This window comes from Theobroma cacao, chromosome 10 (assembly GCF_000208745.1).
Source record: "Theobroma cacao cultivar B97-61/B2 chromosome 10, Criollo_cocoa_genome_V2, whole genome shotgun sequence".
NCBI lineage: Eukaryota > Viridiplantae > Streptophyta > Magnoliopsida > Malvales > Malvaceae > Theobroma > Theobroma cacao.
Genome location: NC_030859.1, coordinates 18,375,525 through 18,399,334, shown reverse-complemented (window position 1 = coordinate 18,399,334; position 23,810 = coordinate 18,375,525). Strand labels below are relative to the sequence as shown.

At 34.3% G+C, this 23,810-nt stretch overlaps 1 protein-coding gene across 2 annotated transcripts in view; it reads right to left on the bottom strand.

Moving 5' to 3' along the window:
* LOC18587119 overlaps nucleotides 1–23,239 on the bottom strand; it is a 30,257-nt gene extending 7,018 nt beyond the window's left edge. For both annotated transcript variants that reach the window (XR_001929878.1, XM_007010798.2), the window contains exons 1-18: nucleotides 22,944–23,239; nucleotides 22,739–22,774; nucleotides 22,406–22,581; nucleotides 22,235–22,299; nucleotides 21,184–21,508; nucleotides 20,840–20,906; nucleotides 20,542–20,695; nucleotides 17,626–17,793; nucleotides 17,380–17,490; nucleotides 16,852–17,061; nucleotides 16,374–16,475; nucleotides 16,066–16,296; nucleotides 14,823–14,897; nucleotides 14,591–14,671; nucleotides 8,983–9,162; nucleotides 8,705–8,860; nucleotides 7,224–7,316; nucleotides 6,521–6,592 (exon numbers count right to left, since the gene is read on the bottom strand). Coding sequence is in view for 1 of the 2 variants with exons in the window: in XM_007010798.2 (XP_007010860.2) it covers nucleotides 6,521–6,592; nucleotides 7,224–7,316; nucleotides 8,705–8,860; nucleotides 8,983–9,162; nucleotides 14,591–14,671; nucleotides 14,823–14,897; nucleotides 16,066–16,296; nucleotides 16,374–16,475; nucleotides 16,852–17,061; nucleotides 17,380–17,490; nucleotides 17,626–17,793; nucleotides 20,542–20,695; nucleotides 20,840–20,906; nucleotides 21,184–21,508; nucleotides 22,235–22,299; nucleotides 22,406–22,581; nucleotides 22,739–22,746 (2,274 nt within the window). In the remaining variant the exon portion in view is untranslated. The remainder of the gene's footprint in view (nucleotides 1–6,520; nucleotides 6,593–7,223; nucleotides 7,317–8,704; nucleotides 8,861–8,982; nucleotides 9,163–14,590; nucleotides 14,672–14,822; nucleotides 14,898–16,065; nucleotides 16,297–16,373; nucleotides 16,476–16,851; nucleotides 17,062–17,379; nucleotides 17,491–17,625; nucleotides 17,794–20,541; nucleotides 20,696–20,839; nucleotides 20,907–21,183; nucleotides 21,509–22,234; nucleotides 22,300–22,405; nucleotides 22,582–22,738; nucleotides 22,775–22,943) is intronic.

Sequence of the window (23,810 nt, the reverse complement as noted above, 5' to 3'; positions counted from 1 at the left end):
GATTTTATTTTATTTATTTAGTTTGAAATTCTTTTTCCTATCTTTATTAGAATTTTAGTACTTTAAGTCTTTATTTAGGATTAGAATTACTATTTGATTAGGATTTATCTTAACTATTATAAATAAGTATCTTAGGTAGAAGATTATCATTATCATCTTTTGTTATTTTGAATATTTATTCAAGAGGTTTCTTTGAAAACCCAATTATCTTTTTATTGTTCCAACACAATCAACCCTATTCTAGCCCTAATTGTTGAGTTCTAATTGCCCTAAACCTTTCGGCTACATCAAGTGGTATCAGAGCAAACGATCTTACTATCCTATAAGGATTTGAGTTAGGAGATTATGGTTGGTCGAGCTAGAGGTCGAGGTAGAGGCAATCAGCCCCAACAAGCTGAGTTGGCAGAGATGCGGAGAATGATTGATGACTTGACCCGGGCTGTGCAAGTCTTGCAGCGTCAAGAACCAGTGGAAGCCCGAATGGAAAATCCGGAAGGTGACCACAACCCCCTTGAGATTCACGATCTCGAGGATGATAACGAATTTGAGAACAAGAACCCCTTTCATGAAGATGGACCCACAAATCAAGCGGCAAGAGTTGGATTGGAGGACCGATTATTACATGCTCTTGATTTAAACAGTGGAGGAATCAGGATCGAAGTAACTGATTTTCATGAAAAATTTCATACGGAAGAATATTTGGATTGGGAAGCTAGTTTGGAAAATTACTTTGAATGGAAACCCATGGCAGAAAATCGAAAAGTGTTATTTGTAAAGTTGAAATTAAAGGGTACTGCACTTCAATGGTGGAAGAGAGTTGAAGAGCAACGTGCACGACAAGGTAAGCTTAAAATCAGCACTTGGAAGCACATGAAAAGCAAATTACGAAAGCAATTTTTACCTGCTGATTATACTATGAAATTATATGAAAAGTTTCATTGTTTGAAGCAAAATAACACGACCGTTGAGGAGTATACATCGAAATTCAATAACTTATCAATTCGGGTTGGGTTAGTTGAGAGTAACGAACAAATTACTTCTCGTTATCTTGCTGGTTTAAATCATTCTATTAGAGACGAGATGGGAGTAGTTCGTTTATACAACATTGAAGATGCTCGTCAATATGCTCTATCAGCAGAAAAACGAGTTTTACGCTATGGTGCTAGAAAGCCCTTATATGGCACCCATTGGCAAAATAATTCTAAAGCAAGAAGAGGTTATCGAAAATCCCAACAAAATTATCAAGGGGCTGCCACAATCAATAAAACTAATAGAGGTGCAACCAATATTGAAAAGAATGATAAAGGCAAGGGTATAATGCCTTATGGAGGACAAAACAGTTCTGGTTCTTCTACAAATAAAAGAGGCAACAATTCCCATATTCGATGTTTTACTTGTGGGGAAAAGGGGCACACTTCTTTTGCTTGCCCACAACGAAGGGTGAACTTAGCAGAATTAGGGGAAGAGTTAGAGCCTGTTTATGATGAGTATGAGGAGGAGGTAGAGGAAATCGATGTTTATCCTGCACAAGGTGAGTCATTAGTGGTACGAAGAGTAATGACAACAACAGTAAATGAGGAAGCAGAAGATTGGAAGAGGCGAAGTATTTTTCGCACACGAGTTGTTTGTGAAGGTAAAGTGTGTGATCTTGTCATTGATGGAGGAAGCATGGAAAATATTATTTCAAAAGAGGCAGTGAACAAATTAAAGCTTCCTACAAACAAACATCCTTATCCTTACAAGATTGGGTGGCTAAAGAAGGGACACGAAGTACCAGTAACTACTCAATGTTTGGTGAAATTTACTATGGGAGATAACTTGGATGATGAGGCCCTATGTGATGTTGTGCCAATGGATGTTGGTCATATTCTTGTGGGTAGACCTTGGTTGTATGATCACGATATGGTTCATAAGACGAAGCCAAATACCTATTCTTTCTACAAGAATAACAAGAGGTACACTTTATATCCTCTTAGAGAAGAGACTAAGAAATCAGCAAACAACAAGATCAGCAAGATCATTAGGTATTTATTTGCTGAAAATTTTGAAGCTGAAGGTAGTGAGATGGGTAATATGTATACTTTGGTAACTAAGCATTTAAAAAGTGATCAGATGGGTAAATCTCCTCAATATCCAACAGAAATTCAACAGTTATTGAAGGAGTTTGTAGAATTGTTCAATGAGGATTTGCTGAAAAGTCTACCACCTTTACGTAGCATCCAACATGCAATTGATTTGGTACCAGGAGCAGCATTACTAAATCTGCCAGCATATAGAATGCCACCTATGCAGCGAGCTAAGGTACAAAGACAGGTTGAGGAGTTGTTGGAGAAAGGTTTAGTGCGTGAAAGTAAAAGTCCTTGTGCTTGCCCAGCTTTGTTAGCTCCTAAGAAAGATGGTTCATGGAGGATGTGTGTGGACAGCCGTGCCATAAATAAAATTATAATCAAGTATCGTTTTCCCATTTCTCGATTAGATGAGATGCTTGATCAATTAGTTGGTTCAAGAGTGTTTTCAAAGATCGATTTGAAAAGCGGATACCATCAAATTAGAATGAGGGATGGAGATGAATGGAAAACAACCTTCAAAACACTGGATGGATTATTTGAATGGTTGGTGATGCCATTTGGCCTTTCAAATGCACCAAGCACATTTATGAGAGTCATGGCAGAGGTACTCAAGTCCTTCTTGAATTCATTTGTGGTGGTTTACTTTGATGATATTTTGATCTATAGCCACAATAAGGAAAAGCACTTAAAACATTTACAACAAGTTTTAGAAGTACTTCAAAAGGAGCAGCTTTATATAAACTTGAAAAAATGCAGTTTTATGCAACCAGAAGTGGTATTTCTTGGTTTCATTGTGTCTGCAGAGGGTTTGAAACCAGATTTAGAGAAGATTCATGCAATTTCAGAGTGGCCAGCACCTACATCTATCAAAGAAGTAAGGCGTTTTCATGGTTTGGCATCTTTTTATAGGAGATTCATTCGAAATTTTAGTTCTATTATGAGTCCTATAACTGAATCTTTAGAGAAAGATGGATTTGAATGGTCACATTCTGCACAAAAAGCCTTTGAAAGAGTTAAAGCTTTGATGACTGAAGCCCCAGTTCTCGCACTACCAGATTTTGAGAAGTTATTTGTTGTTGAGTGTGATGCTTCATATGTAGGAATTGGAGCAGTTCTTAGTCAAGATGGAAGGCCTATAGAGTTTTTTAGTGAAAAGTTGACAGACTCTAGACGACGTTATTCAACTTATGACTTAGAGTTTTATGCTTTGGTAAGGGCCATTCGTCATTGGCAGCACTACTTGGCTTATCGTGAGTTTGCTGTTTATTCTGACCATNTTTGCTTGCCCAGCTTTGTTAGCTCCTAAGAAAGATGGTTCATGGGGGATGTGTGTGGACAGCCGTGCCATAAATAAAATTACAATCAAGTATCGTTTTCCCATTACTCGATTAGATGAGATGCTTGATCAATTAGTTGGTTCAAGAGTGTTTTCAAAGATAGATTTGAAGAGCGGATACCATCAAATTAGAATGGGGGATGGAGATGAATGGAAAACAGCTTTCAAAACCCCGGATGGATTATTTGAATGGTTGGTGATGCCATTTGGCCTTTCAAATGCACCAAGCACATTCATGAGTCATGGCAGAGGTACTCAAGTCCTTCTTGAATTCATTTGTGGTGGTTTACTTTGATGATATTTTGATCTATAGCCACACTAAGGAAAAACACTTAAAACATTTACGACAAGTTCTAGAAGTACTTCAAAAGGAGCAGCTTTATATAAACTTGAAAAAATGCAGTTTTATGCAACCAGAAGTGGTATTTCTTGGTTTCATTGTGTCTGCAGAGGGTTTGAAACCAGATCCAGATAAGATTCGTGCAATTTCAGAGTGGCCAGCACCTACATCTATCAAAGAAGTAAGAAGTTTTCATGGTTTGGCATCTTTTTATAGGAGATTCATTCGAAATTTTAGTTCTATTATGAGTCCTATAACTGAATCTTTGAAGAAAGATGGATTTGAATGGTCACATTCTGCACAAAAAGCCTTTGAAAGAGTTAAAGCTTTGATGACTGAAGCCCCAGTTCTCGCACTACCAGATTTTGAGAAGTTATTTGCTGTTGAGTGTGATGCTTCACATGTAGGAATTGGAGCAGTTCTTAGTCAAGATGGAAGGCCTATAGAGTTTTTTAGTGAAAAGTTGACAGACTCTAGACGACGTTATTCAACTTATGACTTAGAGTTTTATGCTTTGGTAAGGGCCATTCGTCATTGGCAGCACTACTTGGCTTATCGTGAGTTTGCTGTTTATTCTGACCATCAAGCTTTAAGGTATTTGCATTCGCAAAAAAAGCTTAGTAATCAACATGCTAAGTGGAGTTCTTTTCTCAATGAATTTAATTTCTCTTTAAAATATAAATCTGGGCAGTCTAATACTGTGGCTGATGCTTTGAGTAGGCGATGTAAAATGTTATCAGTTATGAGCACTCAAGTCACAGGATTTGAAGAACTTAAAAAATCAGTATAGTTCTGATTCATATTTCAGCAAGATAATAACTGATTTGCAAGGTTCATTACAAGCTGAAAATTTACCTTATAGGTTGCACGAAGATTATTTATTCAAAGGTAACCAGTTGTGCATTCCAGAAGGATCTTTAAGGGAGCAAATCATTAGAGAACTTCATGGGGATGGTTTAGGAGGACATTTTGGGAGAGACAAGACTTTGGCAATGGTGGCTGATCGTTATTATTGGCCAAAAAATGCGCCGAGATGTGGAGAGGTTGGTGAAAAGATGTCCAGCTTGCCTATTTGGTAAAAGCAGTGCTCAAAACACAGGTTTATATGTTCCTTTACCTGAACCAGATGCACCTTGGATTCATTTGAGTATTGATTTTGTTTTGGGACTTCTAAAGACAGCAAAAGGATTTGATTCTATCTTTGTGGTGGTGGATCGGTTTTCAAAAATGGCACATTTTATTCCGTGTTTTAGGACTTCTGATGCAACTCATATTGCTGAATTATTCTTTCGTGAGATTGTAAGATTACATGGAATTCCAACTTCCATTGTTTCTGATAGAGATGTGAAGCTTATGGGACATTTTTGGAGAACTTTGTGGAGGAAATTTGGGACAGAGTTGAAGTATTCTAGTACTTGCCATCCGCAAACAGATGGTCAAACAGAAGTTGTAAATCGAAGTTTGGGTAATATGTTAAGATGTCTTATTCAAAATAACCCAAAGACTTGGGGTTTAGTCATACCCCAAGCTGAATTCGCTTACAACAATTCTGTCAATCGAAGCATAAAGAAGACACCATTTGAGGCTGCATATGGGTTAAAACCTCAACATGTGCTAGATTTAGTACCCCTACCACAAGAAGCTAGAGTGAGTAATGAAGGAGAGTTATTTGCTGACCATATTCGAAAAATTCATGAAGAGGTAAAGGCTGCTTTAAAGGCCAGCAATGCAGAATATTCTTTTACAGCAAATCAACATCGTCGCAAGCAGGAATTTGAGGAAGGTGATCAAGTACCTGTGCACTTGAGGCAAGAAAGATTTCCTAAGGGTACTTATCACAAACTCAAGTCTAGAAAGTTTGGACCTTGTAAGGTGCTAAAGAAAATCAGTTCAAATGCCTACTTAATTGAGTTGCCACTTGAGTTACAAATCAGTCCTATTTTCAATATTTTGGACTTGTATCCATTTGATGGATTGATGGAACTGCATCTACCATAGACGCTCAAATTCAGCACCTTCCAATTGCTAAGGTTGAAGTTATTGAGGATGTGCTAGATGTAAAAGAGGTTCGATCTAGACGGGGGAACCCGTATAGACGATTTTTAGTGAAATGGCTTGGTAAACCTGCTAATGAAAGCACTTGGATTGCAGAAGAAGAATTAAAAAGAGTGGATCCCGACATCTATGAGGAGTATGTCAAGGCCTACTCGTCGGAGTCGAGTCTTTTCTGACCCGAGGGGACTGATGCAGGCGCATATGAAAATTTATTTAGTATTTTAGTTAGTTTAGGATTTTATTTTATTTATTTAGTTTGAAATTCTTTTTCCTATCTTTATTAGAATTTTAGTACTTTAAGTCTTTATTTAGGATTAGAATAACTATTTGATTAGGATTTATCTTAACTATTATAAATAAGTATCTTAGGTAGAAGATTATCATTATCATCTTTTGTTATTTTGAATATTTATTCAAGAGGTTTCTTTGAAAAACCCAATTATCTTTCTATTGTTCCAACACAATCAACCCTATTCTAGACCTAATTGTTGAGTTCTAATTGCCCTAAACCTTTCGGCTACATCATGTTCTCAAAGCAAAAAGGTTTTCGGAGAATAATTTCCTTGAGAACTGTTTTGGAAAAAATTAAATGCTTGTCAAAGTTCTAAAAACAGCGAATCATATGATGAATCCTAATAAACATAATACACCAAATAATCAACTGCTTCATTTAAACAAATTACCCAAAAGGGCCAATAAAAGAAACTTGAATGTTCATACCTCCTCGACGATCCTATAAACTTCCACAATTGAACTCCCATGCCGCTGTTGAGGTGATATTGGGTCCCACCGCTAAAAACAGTTTTCAAAGAAAATAGGCCTTATCAATAATGAAAGAGTTCAAACAAGAAACAAAATAATGCAGACTGCATGCATACATGTAGCTAATCATAACAAAATTTTCCCATGATTTATGGGCAAAATATGCTTGTACCAGACCAAGTCGGCCCAAATCAACTCAACTCAGGGACAAAACTACCATTCTCCAAATATCCCAACTAAAGTTACATTGCAAGCGTTGTAGTTTGTCACCACACTCACATATATGTTCAAGGTCAATTCTTAAATACTTTTTCAACTTTATAAGATCCACCATGGCTTTCCAGTTCATGTAATATTCCGTACAGCAAGGCTATCCTATGTTCATTAGAACAAACAACATACCATGCCAGAATTCTCTAGCTTTACCTCATTTGATTTTTAACCCCATCCCACCAGTAGAACAGTAAAGAGAAAAAGGTTAAAGCTGTATATACAAAAAAAGCTATGTAGTAACAACTGAAGCAAGGCCAATAAAGATAAATAGTCATTTCTAAATCCTAAAATAGAGTGGAGAGAGAGATAGATAATAAAAAGACAAATGGAAGGACAAAAAATCATGGCTTTTGAAGGGACAATAAAAACAAAAAAAAAATTTGTTTACCTCTTGTTGAAGAGTCCGCTCCACCCAACCTATAATTCTTCCTAACTGTGAATTAATCCATCGCATCACCACTGTCCCAGAAATAGATTCAATCTGAAAAAGAAAAAAAGAAATTTTTTTTTTTATAAAAAAAAAAGGAAGAGAAAATAAATATAGAATACACAATCTCAACCAGCATTTTTGTCCTATCAATATCACCAGACAAATTCTTTCAAGATGAACTGGTGAGAAAGAAACTACATTGACCCTATTATCCCAAAGGAAAACCAATATGTACTCAAAACAGCTACAACCATGGCTGCCCAAGCATGAATTAGTTTATAAAATAAATTAAACAAGTAGCTTTTTAGTTTTAGTGATCTGAATAGAGTTGCAAGATCACTAATTTCAACCTAGGACAACCATTGTTTGCTATAGATAAGAGAATGTAACTGCACATGCTCCAAAATATAGGTCTAACAAAAGAGAAAAAGGAATTAAACATAACATCAGTAAAGTAACATCATATGTGTTAGACAAGCTCTTATGTTTAGCCATAAAGAAGTAACCAACAGAAAACCTAAAAACAAGTCAGCCACAACTATTTTTTCCAAAGTCAATGTATAGTCATATCTACTAAAGAAAGCAAGCAATTGCCAGAATTTGTATAGTCAAGTTATCTATGCATCAACACCTTTGCAAGACTATAAGATGTACAAGCTCTTAAAGAAAAGGAAAATGGTAATCTCTCAAGAGTGTTTACGAAGACATGGAAGACAACTGAAAACAAATAACTATTTTCATATCAAACTCAACCACATTAAAGAATAAATGATAAACTCAATATTTATAAATAACAGGAGAGAATGAAAGAAACACTTCCAAGTTTCAACAAGCTCATTTCTGAGGACCAAAAGTTCAAATCTTTATAAATTTTTATTATGTTCGGAATATTTCAGTCAATCAAATGAAAAAGAAAAAGAAAATATTAGGCTCTCAATAATTGCTGCTTCTTTTACTTTTGCTTTGAAACACAAAGCAACTAAGTGCATTTGGATACAAAAACAAACAATCTTTTTAAAGAATTAAAAAAATTTGACTTCCTCTGATAACAAAAGGTAATGATTTTGCTTCAACATCAAACAATTATGTTTGAACTGGGGTTACTTTTAGCCAATTTTAATCAAATACGACAAGATTATATGAAATGATTTTGACTTTTAATTACTTTTTCATTTTCTTTTATTGAGATAAATTACTTATTCTCTTATTAAAACTTTCAAAAAAGCAAAAAAGTAATTACCAAATAAAACCTGAATAATATTAATGTACCATGGAAATGCATTTGGAGCACCTACATATAGGTGTTTCACCATGTGACTAAGGCATTTCTTTATCAGCTCCAATTCTAAAGACTCAAAGGCCCTTCTAGCCACTGAAAGTTGTTCCGCTTGTTATTATTTGAATAAAAAACTTTGGACACTAAAATCCAGATATCTCACCTGGTATGGGATTAGTTTCCTGAAATGGATCTCCACATTTTCACCTTCACAAGCAGATTTTATGAGGTCCAGTATATACTGCTCAAGGTTATCAGCAGCCGGAAATACAGATACAACATCCTCAGTCAGATGTTCAGCACCATCAACAAAAGGTTTCTGGAGAAAATAAGTGTCTATAAGATCTCAAAGTCAAAAATATAAAATAATTCAAGCTTATGAGGTGCAACAATTGGGTTAGATAAGTAAAACATATATAGAGTTGCTATATATCAGCTTACCAACTTGTTCCCGTAAAGCTTGTGTAGAAGTGAAGCTGAAACAATAGTTGCATTTGGATGCCTCTGACATAAAATTGGCATGAACACTGTTGAATCTTTCTTCAGAAGCATTTTGACCTCCTCTGCAAGCAATGCCAAAGGATGTTCAATTGCATCTGATTTATCAACAGTTTGCAGTTTCTGTCCAAAGCAACAAAGATAGTAAAATTTATCATGCCTTTAATAGATTATGGGACAGCAACAAAGCTAGCATAAATAATTGAACAGTTCTGAGTTTGGTATGCTCCTATGAAGTCAGTTGCACATGCGTTAATGTTAATTACTTGAATCAAAGAAATCACAGATGATATGGTAGTTTGTTCAAGTGTAATTTCAGTACAATTTACTGATGAAAAGTAATTAATTTTGGTTAGTTTGTAATCTCATGAAAAAAAAAATCACACGGGATATACATTACAGGTAAAGGATCCTTCAATAGCAGCAGCATTAATAGCATAAAAGAGATTCATCATTGCAACCTCAACATGCAAAGGAAAGAGTAGAAGCTGGGGACACTGGAATCTATCTTTACATCCAATGGAGTAAAATAATTTGAAACAATATAATAGAAGGCTTATTTAAAGCCTTAATCTATTTATGGACAATTCAAAAACTCATTGCTGCTCAGTGTTCTCTCCTACTCAGTTTAACTTGTCCAATAGGGCAAAGCTAGAGTGAAGAGTATCATTCTCCTATGCATGTAATATGAATCTATGAGTGAAAAATGAAATTAATAGTACCAAGGTCTAAGTAGTGCATTCGAATGTGTATGTTGGGATTGTGAAGAAATGCATATCAACTCATCTGATCATGCTAGTTCAAGATAGCTTCACAGCCAAAGGAAGCCAAAGCACACTAAGGAGACTTGTTGGAAGCTGAATGGTCAACCAACTAGGGGTCTTAGAGGTTAACAAATGGGCTCAACAAGACCACAAACAAACCTATCCGAAACAATAGAAATACCTAGAGAGACAACTAATACTGAGAATCTTTCCAATGAAGAAGTACAAACCCTAAGGTGTCTTTTGTCTCAATTTGATTCTCAATCGACCACAGTTGCTTCCTCCAATTTTGTCAAAACAGGTACTACTTTTCTTGCCAATCTTGACACTCATAATGATTTATGGATTAGATTCTGGAGCAAACAAACATATGACAGGCTCTTCCAATAAATTCTCAATATAGCAGGATTTTTAGACTCTATATCTGGAACAATTTCTGTTAAATGTACTCCCACCATTAATCTATCTTCAGTCCTTTATGTTCCTAGTTTTCCTATTAACCTTTTATCTGTTAGTTCAATCACAAAAGCACTTGGTTGCAAAATTGAATTCTTTCCTACTCATAGTGTTTTTCAAGACCTGAAAACAGGGAGAACAATTGGCTTTGGTAGACTACAAGATGGCTTGTATCTACTAGTGGAAGGTTGTAGGACCTTGATTCCTGGTATAGCCCGAGCCCTGTTAGTAGAATCTATGAATGTTAACTAAGAAATAATCCAGTGGCATAGACGATTAGGACACCCATCTTTTTCTGTTTTAGAAAGATTATATCCTAGTTTGTTTAAACAATGCAAGTTGGATTTATTATTTTGTGATGCTCGTGAATTTGCAAAACACACCAGACATTCTTATCCTTCAATTAATAATAAGAGTTTAGTTCTTTTTATGACTATTCATTCTGATGTATGGGGACCTAGTCGAACAATTTCTCTATCTGGTTACAGATGGTTTATTACCTTTATCGATTGTTGTACTAGATTAACTTGGGTTTATTTAATGAAAGCAAAAAATGAGGTTTTTTCTTCTTTTCAACTATTTCACAAAATGGTTTGTATAGAATTTGATGCCCAGGTTAAGGTTCTGAAAACGGACAATGGTACAGAATACAAGGATGATGTGTTTCATGCATATCTAGATTCCAATAAGATATTGCACCAAACTAGTTGTGTGAACAATAGTGCACAAAATGGAGTGTCTAAAAGGAAGAACAGGCATTATTAGAAGTGGCTCGATCTCTAATGTTTACTATGAATGTTCAAAAGGTTTACTGAGGTAACGCAGTACTTTCAGCCGCATACCTTATTAACAGAATGCCCCCAAAAACACTTAATTTTAGAAGTCCTTTAAAAGTTCTACAAGGTAATAATTCATATACTATTCCGTCAAAATTTTGTAAATGTGTGTTTTGCTCATAAGAGGAATGTAGGTAAGTTAGAACCTAGGGCCCTTAAATGTGTTTGTTGGCTACTCTGCAACTCAAAAGGGATATAAGTGCTATTATTCACCCTCAAGAAAGTACTTTGTGAAATGGAGGAAGAGGTGGAGGCGATAGTACCTGCCCCTACACAATTTCCTAGTCAAAATCCTAGAGATGACACGGAACAACCTAAAACTAGGCGATTGGATAGGTCAAATTTGAAAACCTACACATGATGGGAAAAGATGGATAAAGCCATCGAGCATGCAATACCTGGTCAAGCGCCATCTCTAAGTTCTGTCCCTAAAAATACATGTGGTGATTCTGCGTTAACTTTTGATTGCTCTAATTCTAATTCCATTGCTAATGATTTTATGTTCCTATTGCTACCAGAAAAGGAGTCAAAGCTTGTTGTAAACATCCTATTTCTAACTTTGTTTCCTATGATTCTTTGTCTCCTTTCTACAGAACCTTTGTATTGTCTATCTCTTCCATTTTTATTCCACAGGGTTGACAAGAAGCATATCATGATCCAAAATGGAAAAAGGCAATGGTTGAAGTGATGAAGGCTTTGACAAAAATTAAGACTTGGGAACTTGTTACTCCCCATTGGGAAAGAAACCAGTTAGATGCAAATGGGTGTTTCTAGTGAAACATAAGACAGATGGTTCAGTTGAAAGGTACAAAGCTAGACTAGTGACCAAAGGCTTCACCCAAACCTATGGGGTGGACTATCAAGAGACTTTTGCTCCTATTACAAAAATGAATACTATCAAAATCACGTTAGCATGTGCAGCTAATCTTGATAGGGCCTTACAACAATTTGATATCAAGAATGCCTTCCTACATAGAGACTTGGAGGAAGAAGTCTATATGGAAATATGTCCAGGATTTGATGATGAGAAGACTAAAGGAAAGGTTTGTAGACTAAAGAAGGCATTATATAGTTTGAAGCAGTCACCCAAGGCATATTTTGATATGTTCAGTAAGGTCATGATCTCATTTGGATATCATCAAAGCAATGTTGATCATACCTTGTTTATTACACACTGTAATGGTAAGATCACATTACTTATTGTTTATGTCAATGATATAGTTGTGACTTGGAATGATAAGGAGGATATTGCCTGACTCAAAAAACCTTTAGCTCAAGAATTTTGAGATTAAGAGCCTGTTTGGCCTAGCTTTTATTTAACTTAAAAGCTATTATGAAACTCTTATGAAAAATAATTTTTAAAATTAAACTAAAGTTGTTTGACAAAATAAATTGTATAAGCTCTAATTTTGGTTAAAATTATCATAAAAGATATTAATACCATCTTCAATCTCCTAATAAACTAAAGTGAAACAAATCTACTTTAAGTTTACATACGATTTCAAATGTTAAAATCAAAGAAATCCATAAGGAAACGACATAACTCTCAAACTTGTATTGTAGTAATAATATTAGATTTTTTTGTGATAAAGAGAGAGAACCTTTAAATAGTTCCTGAATGCAACTTTAAATTTTGGATCTTCTTTTCTCTTAATCTTTGTAAGAACAAAAAAATTCTTAGATTTTGAGAGAGAAAGGATAGGGAGGTCACGATTTTGTGTTGGAGAAGAGTGATTTGCAAAGGGAGGGAAAGGAGAGGGAGATTGATTAAGAGAGGGGTATTTCTTGAAAAACTGGCAGATTTTTAAAAGAAGAGAACAGAAAGCTCCTCTCTGGAGCTTAAAAAAAAGTTGGTTCTTTGAAAAAGGCTACTTTTTTTTTAAGAGCTTCTCAAAAATTCTATTTGGGCAAACTTCTACTTTTAAGAAATAAATAAGCTGAAAAAAGCCAAACCAAACAAACACTAAGGATTTGGGCAATTGTGATATTTTCTTAGAATAGAGGTTGCTAGATCAAATAAGGGCATCTTTATTTCTCAAAGGAAATATATTTTAGATCTCCTTGAAAAAACTGGTATGTTGGGATGCAAACCTGTAGACTCTCCTATTGAAGCTAATCACAAATTACAAGCAGGAGTTGGTGAGTCAATTGATTTAGGCCAATATCAAAAGTTCGTTGGGAGATTGATTTACCTCTCACACACTAGACTAGACATAGCCTATGCCATAAGTTTGGTAAGTCAATATATGCATGACCCTCAAGATTCTCATCTAGAGGCTGTTTTCTACATTTTAAGATACTTGAAATCTACACCGAGAAAAAGACTGCTCATCTCTAAGCATGCTCACCTAAAGATAGAAGCTTTTACAATGCAAATTGGGCTAGATCTCTTGATGATAGGAGGTCAACATCTGATTTTTGCACATTTGTAGGTGGAAATTTAGTTACTTGGAGGAGAAAACAGAACGCGAGAGCTCAGTCAAGTACAGATGCAGAATATAGAGCTATGGCACAAGGTGTTTGTGAATTACTATGGCTGCAAAAAGTATTGGAAGAGTTGCGATTGTCAAAAGGGAAATGTCTATCCTTGTTTTGTGATAACCAGGCTGCTATTAGTATATCTCACAATCCGGGTCAACATGATTGAACAAAACATATAGAGATTGACCGGCATTTCATAAAAGAAAAAAATAACAGATGATTTTTTTAATGTTTCTCATGTGACCTCAGAAAAACAACTAGCTGATGTGTTTACTAAGGGACTTAGCAGTAAACCATTTCATACTTTAGTTTGCAAGTTGGGCATGTGTGACATCTATACACCAACTTTAGAGGGAGTGTTGACTGGTGGTTGGTAGAGATTTTTGAGGAATAATTTTAAGAATAATTATAGTATTTTGTGTCTAATTATTATGGCCTAATATTGTGTTTTCTATATTTGTGATAACTTCCTGTTTTAGGGCTATTTTAGGGTTAACATGTGTGTGTGTGTGTGTGTGTGTGTGTATATAGGCTGTGGTAAATAATATTTTCAAGACAGAGAATAAAAATCTCTCCCTTGGTTATTCCTCTCAACAGTAATTCAAACCTCCAATCGTCAGCCACTAACAATTTTTAAATCCAGTAGAAACCATACTTTCACACTCCCTATGAGAGCTCTATGACTATGGTGTCTCTGAAATGAGCCAGGTAGACATGTCCCCATTCGCTAGAGCAAGCATACTCATTCTCTCATTGCCACAAAATAAGTACAAAATTCATCAAGGTTGAGCTATGATTCATATGGTAGGAGTAGATTAGATGCAGACAAAAGGAACATTCCTATGAACCATATTGGATTTTAAGTTCTAAGTGGGCTGTCTAATATTTACCCCGAAATTTAACATATTTCCCAGAGTCTATGCAGTTATCGTTATCGTTGTCTCTCTTTCAAATCTTGATTATGATACAAAAGGAAAGTCAGAAAAACTATAAACAGTGGGCTAGAACACTTACCCTTGCAAATGAATTCTTAACTGAGGAAGATATGTATAATTCTATCTGATCTCGATCTGAGACAGTGGAAGATTGCACTGCCTGCAGCAAATATTGAAATGTAATTCTCAATACTAAACAGATAAAAGGAAACAACACGATTTTAGAGATCTAGATAGTTGATGCAGGTTATCTTGGACACTATTCATATGAAGGAAAAATGTAAAAAGAAAAGAGTATGTGTACAACATACTATATCAGATTCTTCCAAAAGAAGTCTTCTAACAATCATTGCAACTGTTACTATATCCTGCATTACCACTGATCCCTACAAGTCAAATGATCAGGTATTATAATACCGACATACCCAAAAATTAAAAAATAAGGACAACAAAAAATCACTATAAATTCAAAACAGACAGGTGATTAAAATACTAATTTCCAAATTGTTCAGATAAAGATACATTATGAAGCAAGAAACTAACGCAGAGTCACAAAAGCTTGGCAAACAAATGCAAGTGGATTGTTTATACGTATTTATGTTTCTATGTGTGAATTAATATGCAGATGTTGTGATGTGTGTGTGCGTGTCTCCTATACATGTATATATGCATATGCAAGGAATTCGCTAATTTGCAAAAAGGTAGAACTTGTTTAAACTTTCAACACTAAAAGCAAAATCTTGCATTTTAGATTAAAAAGGAATATGGACTTTATCATGAACAGCCTCATCTTTTGAGTGTTTCTCATACCTTGTATCATTTCATATCATATTAATTCATGAAATACATAAAACAATTTCTTAAACTAATGTATTTGCATATGCATAAAAGATATAATGCAGAGGTAGATTTACAAACCAATGGCTGTTGAGCTAAATTAAAACTGTCAAATGGTTGTCCCTCCATATTTACCATTAAGCCTAAGGTCCAAAGTAGTAGCCAAAGTTGCAAAATAGGTTATACAAAGTCCTTTTACACAAAGTTCCTTTAGTTCCCCATTAAAAACATGCTAAACAATCAAATAGCTTTAGTTGATTTCAAACAAGTTTATAAGGTGGCTACTCCCGACTAGGCAATTTAAACACGACATATTATTAGAAACAAACAAAATTATGTTAAAAGAACTCAGCTGAGTTTTACCTGCAGTAATAAACATTAAATTCAAATTATAGATCATGGCGCAATCAATCTATTAGCATACATTTCAGTAATATGTTGTCAAAATTTTGGATCCAATGTAAGTTTCACATGTGCTCAAAGTATAAAAAAAAATCAGAAAGAAACTGTGAATGGCAACATGAAGTTGCAAAAAAGAGTATCAGAAGGAACAAAAATTGATGACAAGGCATTTAGAAAAGTTTAAAGTATAAAAATTGCATCACAGCACAAATAACAGATACACAAAACAAGCATTAACAAGAATATTTATTATGAAGGACAATCAATCTATATCACATTCTTATCTAGCAGTATCACTATCAACATTAAGCAAACCTCAGCAAAGTTCAAGTGGTAGTCTCCTAGTTGCTTATCGGCCCATTTCTGGATGGGTGATAAGAAGGATTGTAGCAAAGAAACGTCACGAGAGCCCTCTTCACCATCAACTCTGACATGCAAGCTTTTTAAGTGTAACCTCTCTTGTGGGCCCCGTTGTTCTTTCAAAGGTATTTTCTTCAACTGATCAATGGCATGTCGCAAAATTCCTTGCTCACTCGTGATAACATACTGTGACCAAAAAATCATATAACACAATATCATCAGAAATTCTAATGCATGGAAAGAAATAAGCCAATCAGTGGCACCTGACGAAATAAAATCCATGCATAGCAAGTGTAGTGGATGGTCTCTGTTATTCCCAAAACACGCCAGGTTGACTTTAAGAGCTCAAGAATTTCTTCCACTTCCTACAGAAAAAATAGGCTTCAGTTAGTTCCACTAAGAACAGATTTTAGTGGCAACAAATTATCTTATCATTTTTCAAAGTAAAATTTTGAATCAAGATCTTTCTTTTATTAAAATCCTTACAGGATAGGTATGTTACTTATGTATCCGACAGATTAAAAAGCTCCTGTCAAATACTAAAAACTTAGTAAAAGTTGATGTAAAAAATTAGCTCAAAAGAAACAAAGGTGGAGAACAACAACACACTAAAGCTTAATTAATCATATACCTTAATTTTAAAATGAATGAACAAAAGCATACAAGAAATTCGACATTTTCAACACCTAGTGGCTTCTTTGGTGTCATGTCAAAATAATTGATAACAAATCAAGCACCAACCTCGGTCAGCTTTCCCTCATCTAAAACATCAAACACACTGAGAAGCAGTTTCTCATAAAGTCTGACATTCAGATGATAACCATCTGCCCAGTGGCATACTTCTCCAGTTAAGTCACCCCGAGCTGGCCTCTCAGCAAGAGGTATGGCAATATCTCTAAGAGATCTTAAACTTTCTGTTCTTTGAACTTCACCCGCAGAAGGTGGAAAAGCCTAACATCAAAAGGACGAAAAAAATTCAAACCAAGATGATAATGAACACAAGAAAAAGTAAATGGAATTGCAAAATATGAGATGCAAGCTAAATCAAAAAAACATAAAACTGAAATACGATTAACTACCAACACAGTAGAGCTATTATATACAGTAGCTTTGCAAGAATAATGCCAGGGACAGGATAATTGCATTAAAATCACCAAAGAAACCAATGCTAAATCAGGTGAAATCAGTCAACTATATTATGATGCCACTTGATGTCACAATAGACAGTGTAATAAACCATCTCAATGTTGGACCCAACCACAAAGTTACCTCAGATTCCTCAATCTTTGCCAAAAGAATCCTAAACTCACTGGCCTTGCGCCCAGATTCCCCAAATCCAACAGCAGGGTGATTAACAAGCCCCTCCGCCAACATGTTCAACTACAGCGTCAAAAGTTAAACGAATTATTTACCTAATATAGATTCATACCAACAACATTCCAATTTCACATAGGAAGAAAATTTACAAGGCCAAGAGGAGGACAAAGAAAAAGACACAAAAAGGATAGTATTTACCTGCCTTTTTTGCCACCTTATATATGCTTTCTTGTCAGAAAATTCTGTGCGTGAAATACAAGATAATAATTCCAGAGGAATCAGTAGTGCATCCATTCTTTTCCCAACTTTCCCAGCAAGAGCATTAAGCAATCCTTGTCTTGTCCTAATATCCATTGCCTCAGAAATCTGTATCCATCAATATTAAAATGAAATAACTATCACATCAAAGAATCAAAGAATTATAATCTACAAATTGTGCAACTTAACCTTACATGCACATTAGCATAAGATAAAGTAATTGCAGAAGCATTTGTGTAATTCACTGAGAGAACTATCTAGAAAAACAACTTGCATGTTGCACATATCAGAAAAATCATCTTTGAGAACAAAAGAGAGCATGCATTTCACAGTGGGTCAAACAAGGCAACCGACAAATGTGCCCTAAGAAATCATCGACTGTCAACACTAGCATGAAAAGATACAAGTCTTATGCTGCTAAGAAAATGTGTACTTAGAAGATTTTATCAAGATTACATACTGAATTTCTCAAAGCAGACCCTTTGATCCCATTCCAATAGTAAACACACCAGTAATGATCCTAGTCTTGTACTTTTGAAAGATTAAGGAGCCCACATTCCATTGAATCTTGAAATATGAAAGGTCAAGGGCTTAAACAATGACTTAGGGAGGATAAAATTATTGTAATGCAAAAGAAAGGTATTCTGCCTTAAAGCACATTACAAAGTTTTAATAGGATCTAATGCTTCATAAAAAAATTGGCATGCTTCTATTGCATGCCCCCCTCCCACCTTCCTCTTCCTCTAACCCCTCAAAAAATAGGACCATTGAAAATTTTTAATAAAATAAGAAAACTACAAACAGAAAGGAAGGCAGGAAGAAGAATACAGGTAAAGTTAATTGGTTCTCTCCCCCCACCACCACCCCAAAGAAAAAGTCAAAACTTCTAAACAAAATATTTTGAGCCAAAGAACATTGTTGTTGAATGCATAAGGGATTTTCTCTACAGCGTACCCTGTGAAACAGCTAAAAAACCTAGGAAACAGACACACCAGGCAGCAAAAGCTAATTATCAAGTGTGAAAAGCCTCAAGGTAACTTTAGGCACATTTAATTCCCAAAAGCTCTGGGAGTACATAAATATTGCTTTCAAGGTCAATACAAATACACAGCATCGACCACCTCTACAATGGTTCATATGTTTGAAAGCCCCTAAATATGCAGTATAGTACCTGAAAAATACCTGAAAAAGTTGTCACTTCTTTAACACTATGGCTCAATTTTATTTTTGGGAAAAAATCAGAATCTTATTTGGGTCACTCATCAACTGTAGTTTACATGATATTCTACAAGAGTGAGTGACATTTACACCAAAGGAACTATTTTGTTTCTCCTATTTTCAAAGCCAACTGATTCAGGCCAGCCATGAAATTCCTGATGCAAAGAGCTGCCCAGAAAATATGTAGATAAGAGTTTGGCTCAAAGATCTTTACCTTTTGAGAAATAGGCTAAAAAGTAAAATATACCACTGGTCCTTAAAATATTTCCAAATCTCATTGAACAACCAAAGCATCAGTTTGAGAAATTAAGCCATCAAACTTCCAAAATTGTGCAATGAAGTGATTTAAAAATATTTTTGTTCAATTAGTTATTGCCTTGTTGGTAATAGATGCTACATTTGTAGGATAAGTTATTTATTAATTAGCTGAAACTATTACAGTTACTTGAAGACAGCACGCTAATTAATTATAAAGGATAATAGCTGCTACTGCACTGAAGGTTCAATAGTTCGTTCTAAACTTAAAACTTTCAATGATTAAATAAGATTTGATAAAACATAAGGATTAACAATGTACTTTTCCTGCAAATGAATTTTTTAAAACATGCTAGTCGAAAATGCAATTTGACCCTAGCATAGGATGTGCATATAAAAGTGTCAAAAATGGAATGAAAAAAATTTTTCCGCCTCAATATCTTCAACTTTCACTTATGAAGAGAATACCTTTTATCCCAGGTAGATAATGCCTACTTGATAAAATGAACAGCTTTGTGCTCAATACTCAGGCAAAGTTTTGATTTAGGGTAACTAAAGCATTAATTGTTAAGTCCAGATTACACTTTGAACTTGTATACCTAAACTCCATCCACTTGCCCTTTTGCATTTTTTATTTGTTTTATGGCTTTGAACTAATATACTTGAACTCCACCTACTTGGACTGAAATTTTTTTTCCTTATGTTATTGAAAGTATCTTGAATAGTACGCATCCTTACATATTCTAGATTCATTTATGACTTTTCTAGCAAGTAAACAAGCATGGACAAATGATACTTTTCTTGATTTCAAGCATTAATCTAATTATACTTATGATCAGAGTAATCAATTTCTTGGTGCTACTCTCATACACTTTTATTTGTGGATACCATATATAAGAAAAGGGCATATGCATGTAAATGTGTCTCTTACGAAAATGCAAAAATCAAAGTGATGATAAACAGCAGGATTATATGGAAATTAAACTGTCACTTCAAAATTTTACCATGATAGCACCTGCCTCATTTCCATGACAGAAAACAGAATACACGGCCTTCACCAATACCACTTCACAAACCAGAAGATGTTTCTATGTGAACTAGTTCAGTTTTGCTTTCATACACAACTAAGCGAAATTCTGATATGTAATTTCTTCACTGTAATAGTCACTTAAAATTTTCTGCAATTGGGGTAAATAAAGGTTTACAGTTGTCATTGATTCTTCTACTTTCGAATTGTTTTACACATCATAACTTCATATTAAATCATTGAACTATACTCATGCATCTCTTTAATGACAGCTAGAGAACTCCGTAAAGGAGATACTGACATAAAAGATATATTAACTAAAGGCATCCATGAGAAATGAATCAGGTTTCAGATACCTCCATCTGGACACGCATTGTTTCCAATAAACCAACCAGTCCTGGTGCATTTTGTGACTGTGACACAATATTCTCACTTCTACTTCGTCCAAGTTTCCTCATCAGCTTGGAACGTTTCTCTTTCTTCTTCTCTTTTGATGGTACAATGAGACCCCTGATTTAAAGGTGAAAGTTGAAAAATGTGAACAAAGAGAAAAATATAAGAAAGAAGGTGAAAACATATTTAGCAATGCAATAGCACTGGGAAGCCACTCTTAGTATTAAAAAAAATCTGCAAGTCAAATACAGGGAAACCTACCCAGAAGCACCAGCACAAGCTAAAAGAATTTCGTATGCCGTTTCGCGGAGATCATCATCTGTTATACCTGAAATAACAAAATCCTCCAAATTTATAGACTGCCATTGCATACTGGTTGATGAAATAACTCAAAATTAACACTACAAGAATGCCATCTTCATCATAATATTAAAAAACTCAATAACACTTCTCATTTAACATGGAATCGCCAACATTGAAATCATCACACAGTTGTAGAATATCATGATTTTAATTTCTGAGGAGATCCACATCTAAAGGAAGTGACATCCATATGAATGCCCAAGGTTTGGCTGGGTCATGCATATTTTCTTAACCATCATTACCTGTAGCAAAAGAAGGCAACTTCAGCACAAGATCACCAACATCATTTGGATTCCGCCTTGAAATTTTAAGACTATTAACTTCCTCAAGATCATCATCATACTCAAAATCTTCAATATCGTCCACAGTTAACTCTTGAACTTGTTCAGAATCAAAAGACTCCGATCTTGATACAGTTGGCAGAACAGGAGATGGTGCAAAAACAGGAGCCGACGGTGTTGGTATTGATACTGAAACAGGGATAGGTGGCGGTGCCCTTCTTGGAGGTGAACCTGAGGATTCAGTATTTGTAACCAAAAAAAATTCACCAGCAGAACCGGCACTATTCTGAAATAAGAAAAGAGATTAAGATGTAAAAAACATGACCAGCAGAAAGAAAATGTATAAATGCAACATCTGCCTGACAATTTGCACTAAGATTTTATTCATATCCAACATCTTTATTTTTCCATGAAACCTTTGTTAGTTTATTTACTTATTTCTGAGCACAACTTTGTCCATTTTATATGGGTCACTCCTAATTGCATATGAATATGACTTCCCATTTGTCATTGAAATATTAAATTGTGGAATAAACCAACCAACTAGTCGCGCAATATATGCATGCCCTGGTCTCTATCCAAACTTGAATTTCAATGAACATCTAGCCAATAGTTATATCTTTCCACTTCAATACTATAGAGCAAATTCCAAGCAAAGGCTCCATCTAGTTGTTACTTTTGCAACTTACATTTTCCCTATTTGCATTTTGCTCCCTAAAAACTTGTTATAAATTAAAATAAAGTGATAAAAATAAACAAATGACTAAAATGAAATAGCAATTCTAACATAATTATTATTTTATATAAAAATAAACTAATCTATTTTTTGTTACCCAAAAAATTACTACATACTTAAATTTTATAACTCCTCCAAAATATCGCTTACTTATATAACCACGCGTGTATCTTTTGCTTTCTGCTTTTGAAAGCAAAAAAGAACAGCAAAAGCAACAACCAAACAGTACCAAAAATATTGCAATATATCATATATGCAGCACAAGTAGATTATTACCATTTGGGGTAACCCCGTATGATCATGGTAATCCCTAATAGCTTCAGAGAGCTCCAGCATTCCACCTACACTTAAAACATAATCATCATAAAAAAAAAAAAGAAATCTCATATTAAATTGAGATATAATAATAATCTATCAGAAAGAGAAAGAAATTTTATTCCAAACAACCTTTCTTAATGCAACTTAGCACGTAATCAACACTAACTTGATCCAAATCCACATCATCAAGCGTAACAGCACCAGGAGGCATTACCACTTTCTTAACTAAGCTACCAGATAGTATGAAATCTAACAGTATTTGTCTGTCACGCCGGTAACGCTGTAAAAGCTCCACAGCAGTTTCCCTATTTTGCAACAAATAAACAAATTTTAAAAATTAAAAAAAATACTGAAAATCAACGCCTTTTTCTTCGTAAAATGTGCTAAAATGTAAAATTGATTAAGAAATTTGATATTTTTTAGATTATAATTCGAAAAATAAATAAGAAAAGGAGAACTTACTCGTCCATGGCTCTGGAACTACAGTCTCTCCAGAATCTGAGAACAATGTAAAACTCCAATTTAGAGTAATCCAGTAAAAAATAGTAGATTACCAGTTACTAGATCCTGGTAAATCAGCTCATCCTTCAGTAAAAGAGATGAAACTAAGCAAAAATTAAAAAATGTGGGAAAATTAAAGAGCAAATCGAGAAAGAAAATTAATCACTTGAGAATGAAATGCGGAGAAACTTGAAGAGATCTGGAATGAGTCAATGTGAAGGCTTCTGAGCGAAGTCAAAAATGGAGAAAAATGAAGAGTTGAATTGAATTTGAAATGGCCTGTGTACGGGGAGACTGTTGATTCCTTAAGGAGCGAAGCAAATCCTTTTTCTTTGTTTTGGTGGAGCGAAAGGCGAGGAAGTAAATCTGAGTGAACCAATTTGCTCGCCTTTCCCGACGTTCGTAGATGGTATGGGATGAAAGATCGAAAATGACCCTCGAATTCTTTTTGAAATTAAGACTTCGTCTTCTTTTATGGTACGTTTGGTTGGCGGAATAGACAAGAATGGAATAGAATAGTTATTATGTGAGAATAGAATGAGGTGAAAATAGAATAAAATAGTTATTACTTAGTTTGGTATGACAAAGAAAATAGAACAGGAATAATTATTATGACTTATTATAGTGTTTGGTTGGTAACAATAATTTTGGAATAAGAAAGGAATAGAAAATAAAAAGACAAAAACACCCTTTATTATTTATGTGATATTTTATTTTTATTAGATTTTTTAAATATTAATAATCTAGAATTTAATTAAAATATATAATAAATCATTAATATTAACATTTATTTAATTTAAATATTATTATGATTAATTTTTATTTTATTTTATTTTTAAAATATTAATAATTGATAATTTATTTAAAATATTAATAATTGATAATTTCAATATTAATATTTATTTATTTTTTAAAATATTAATATTTTATTTAATTTAAATATTATGATGATCAATTATTTTATTTTATTTTATTTTTGAAAATTAATAATTGATTATTTATTTAAAATATTAATAATAGATAATTTAAATAT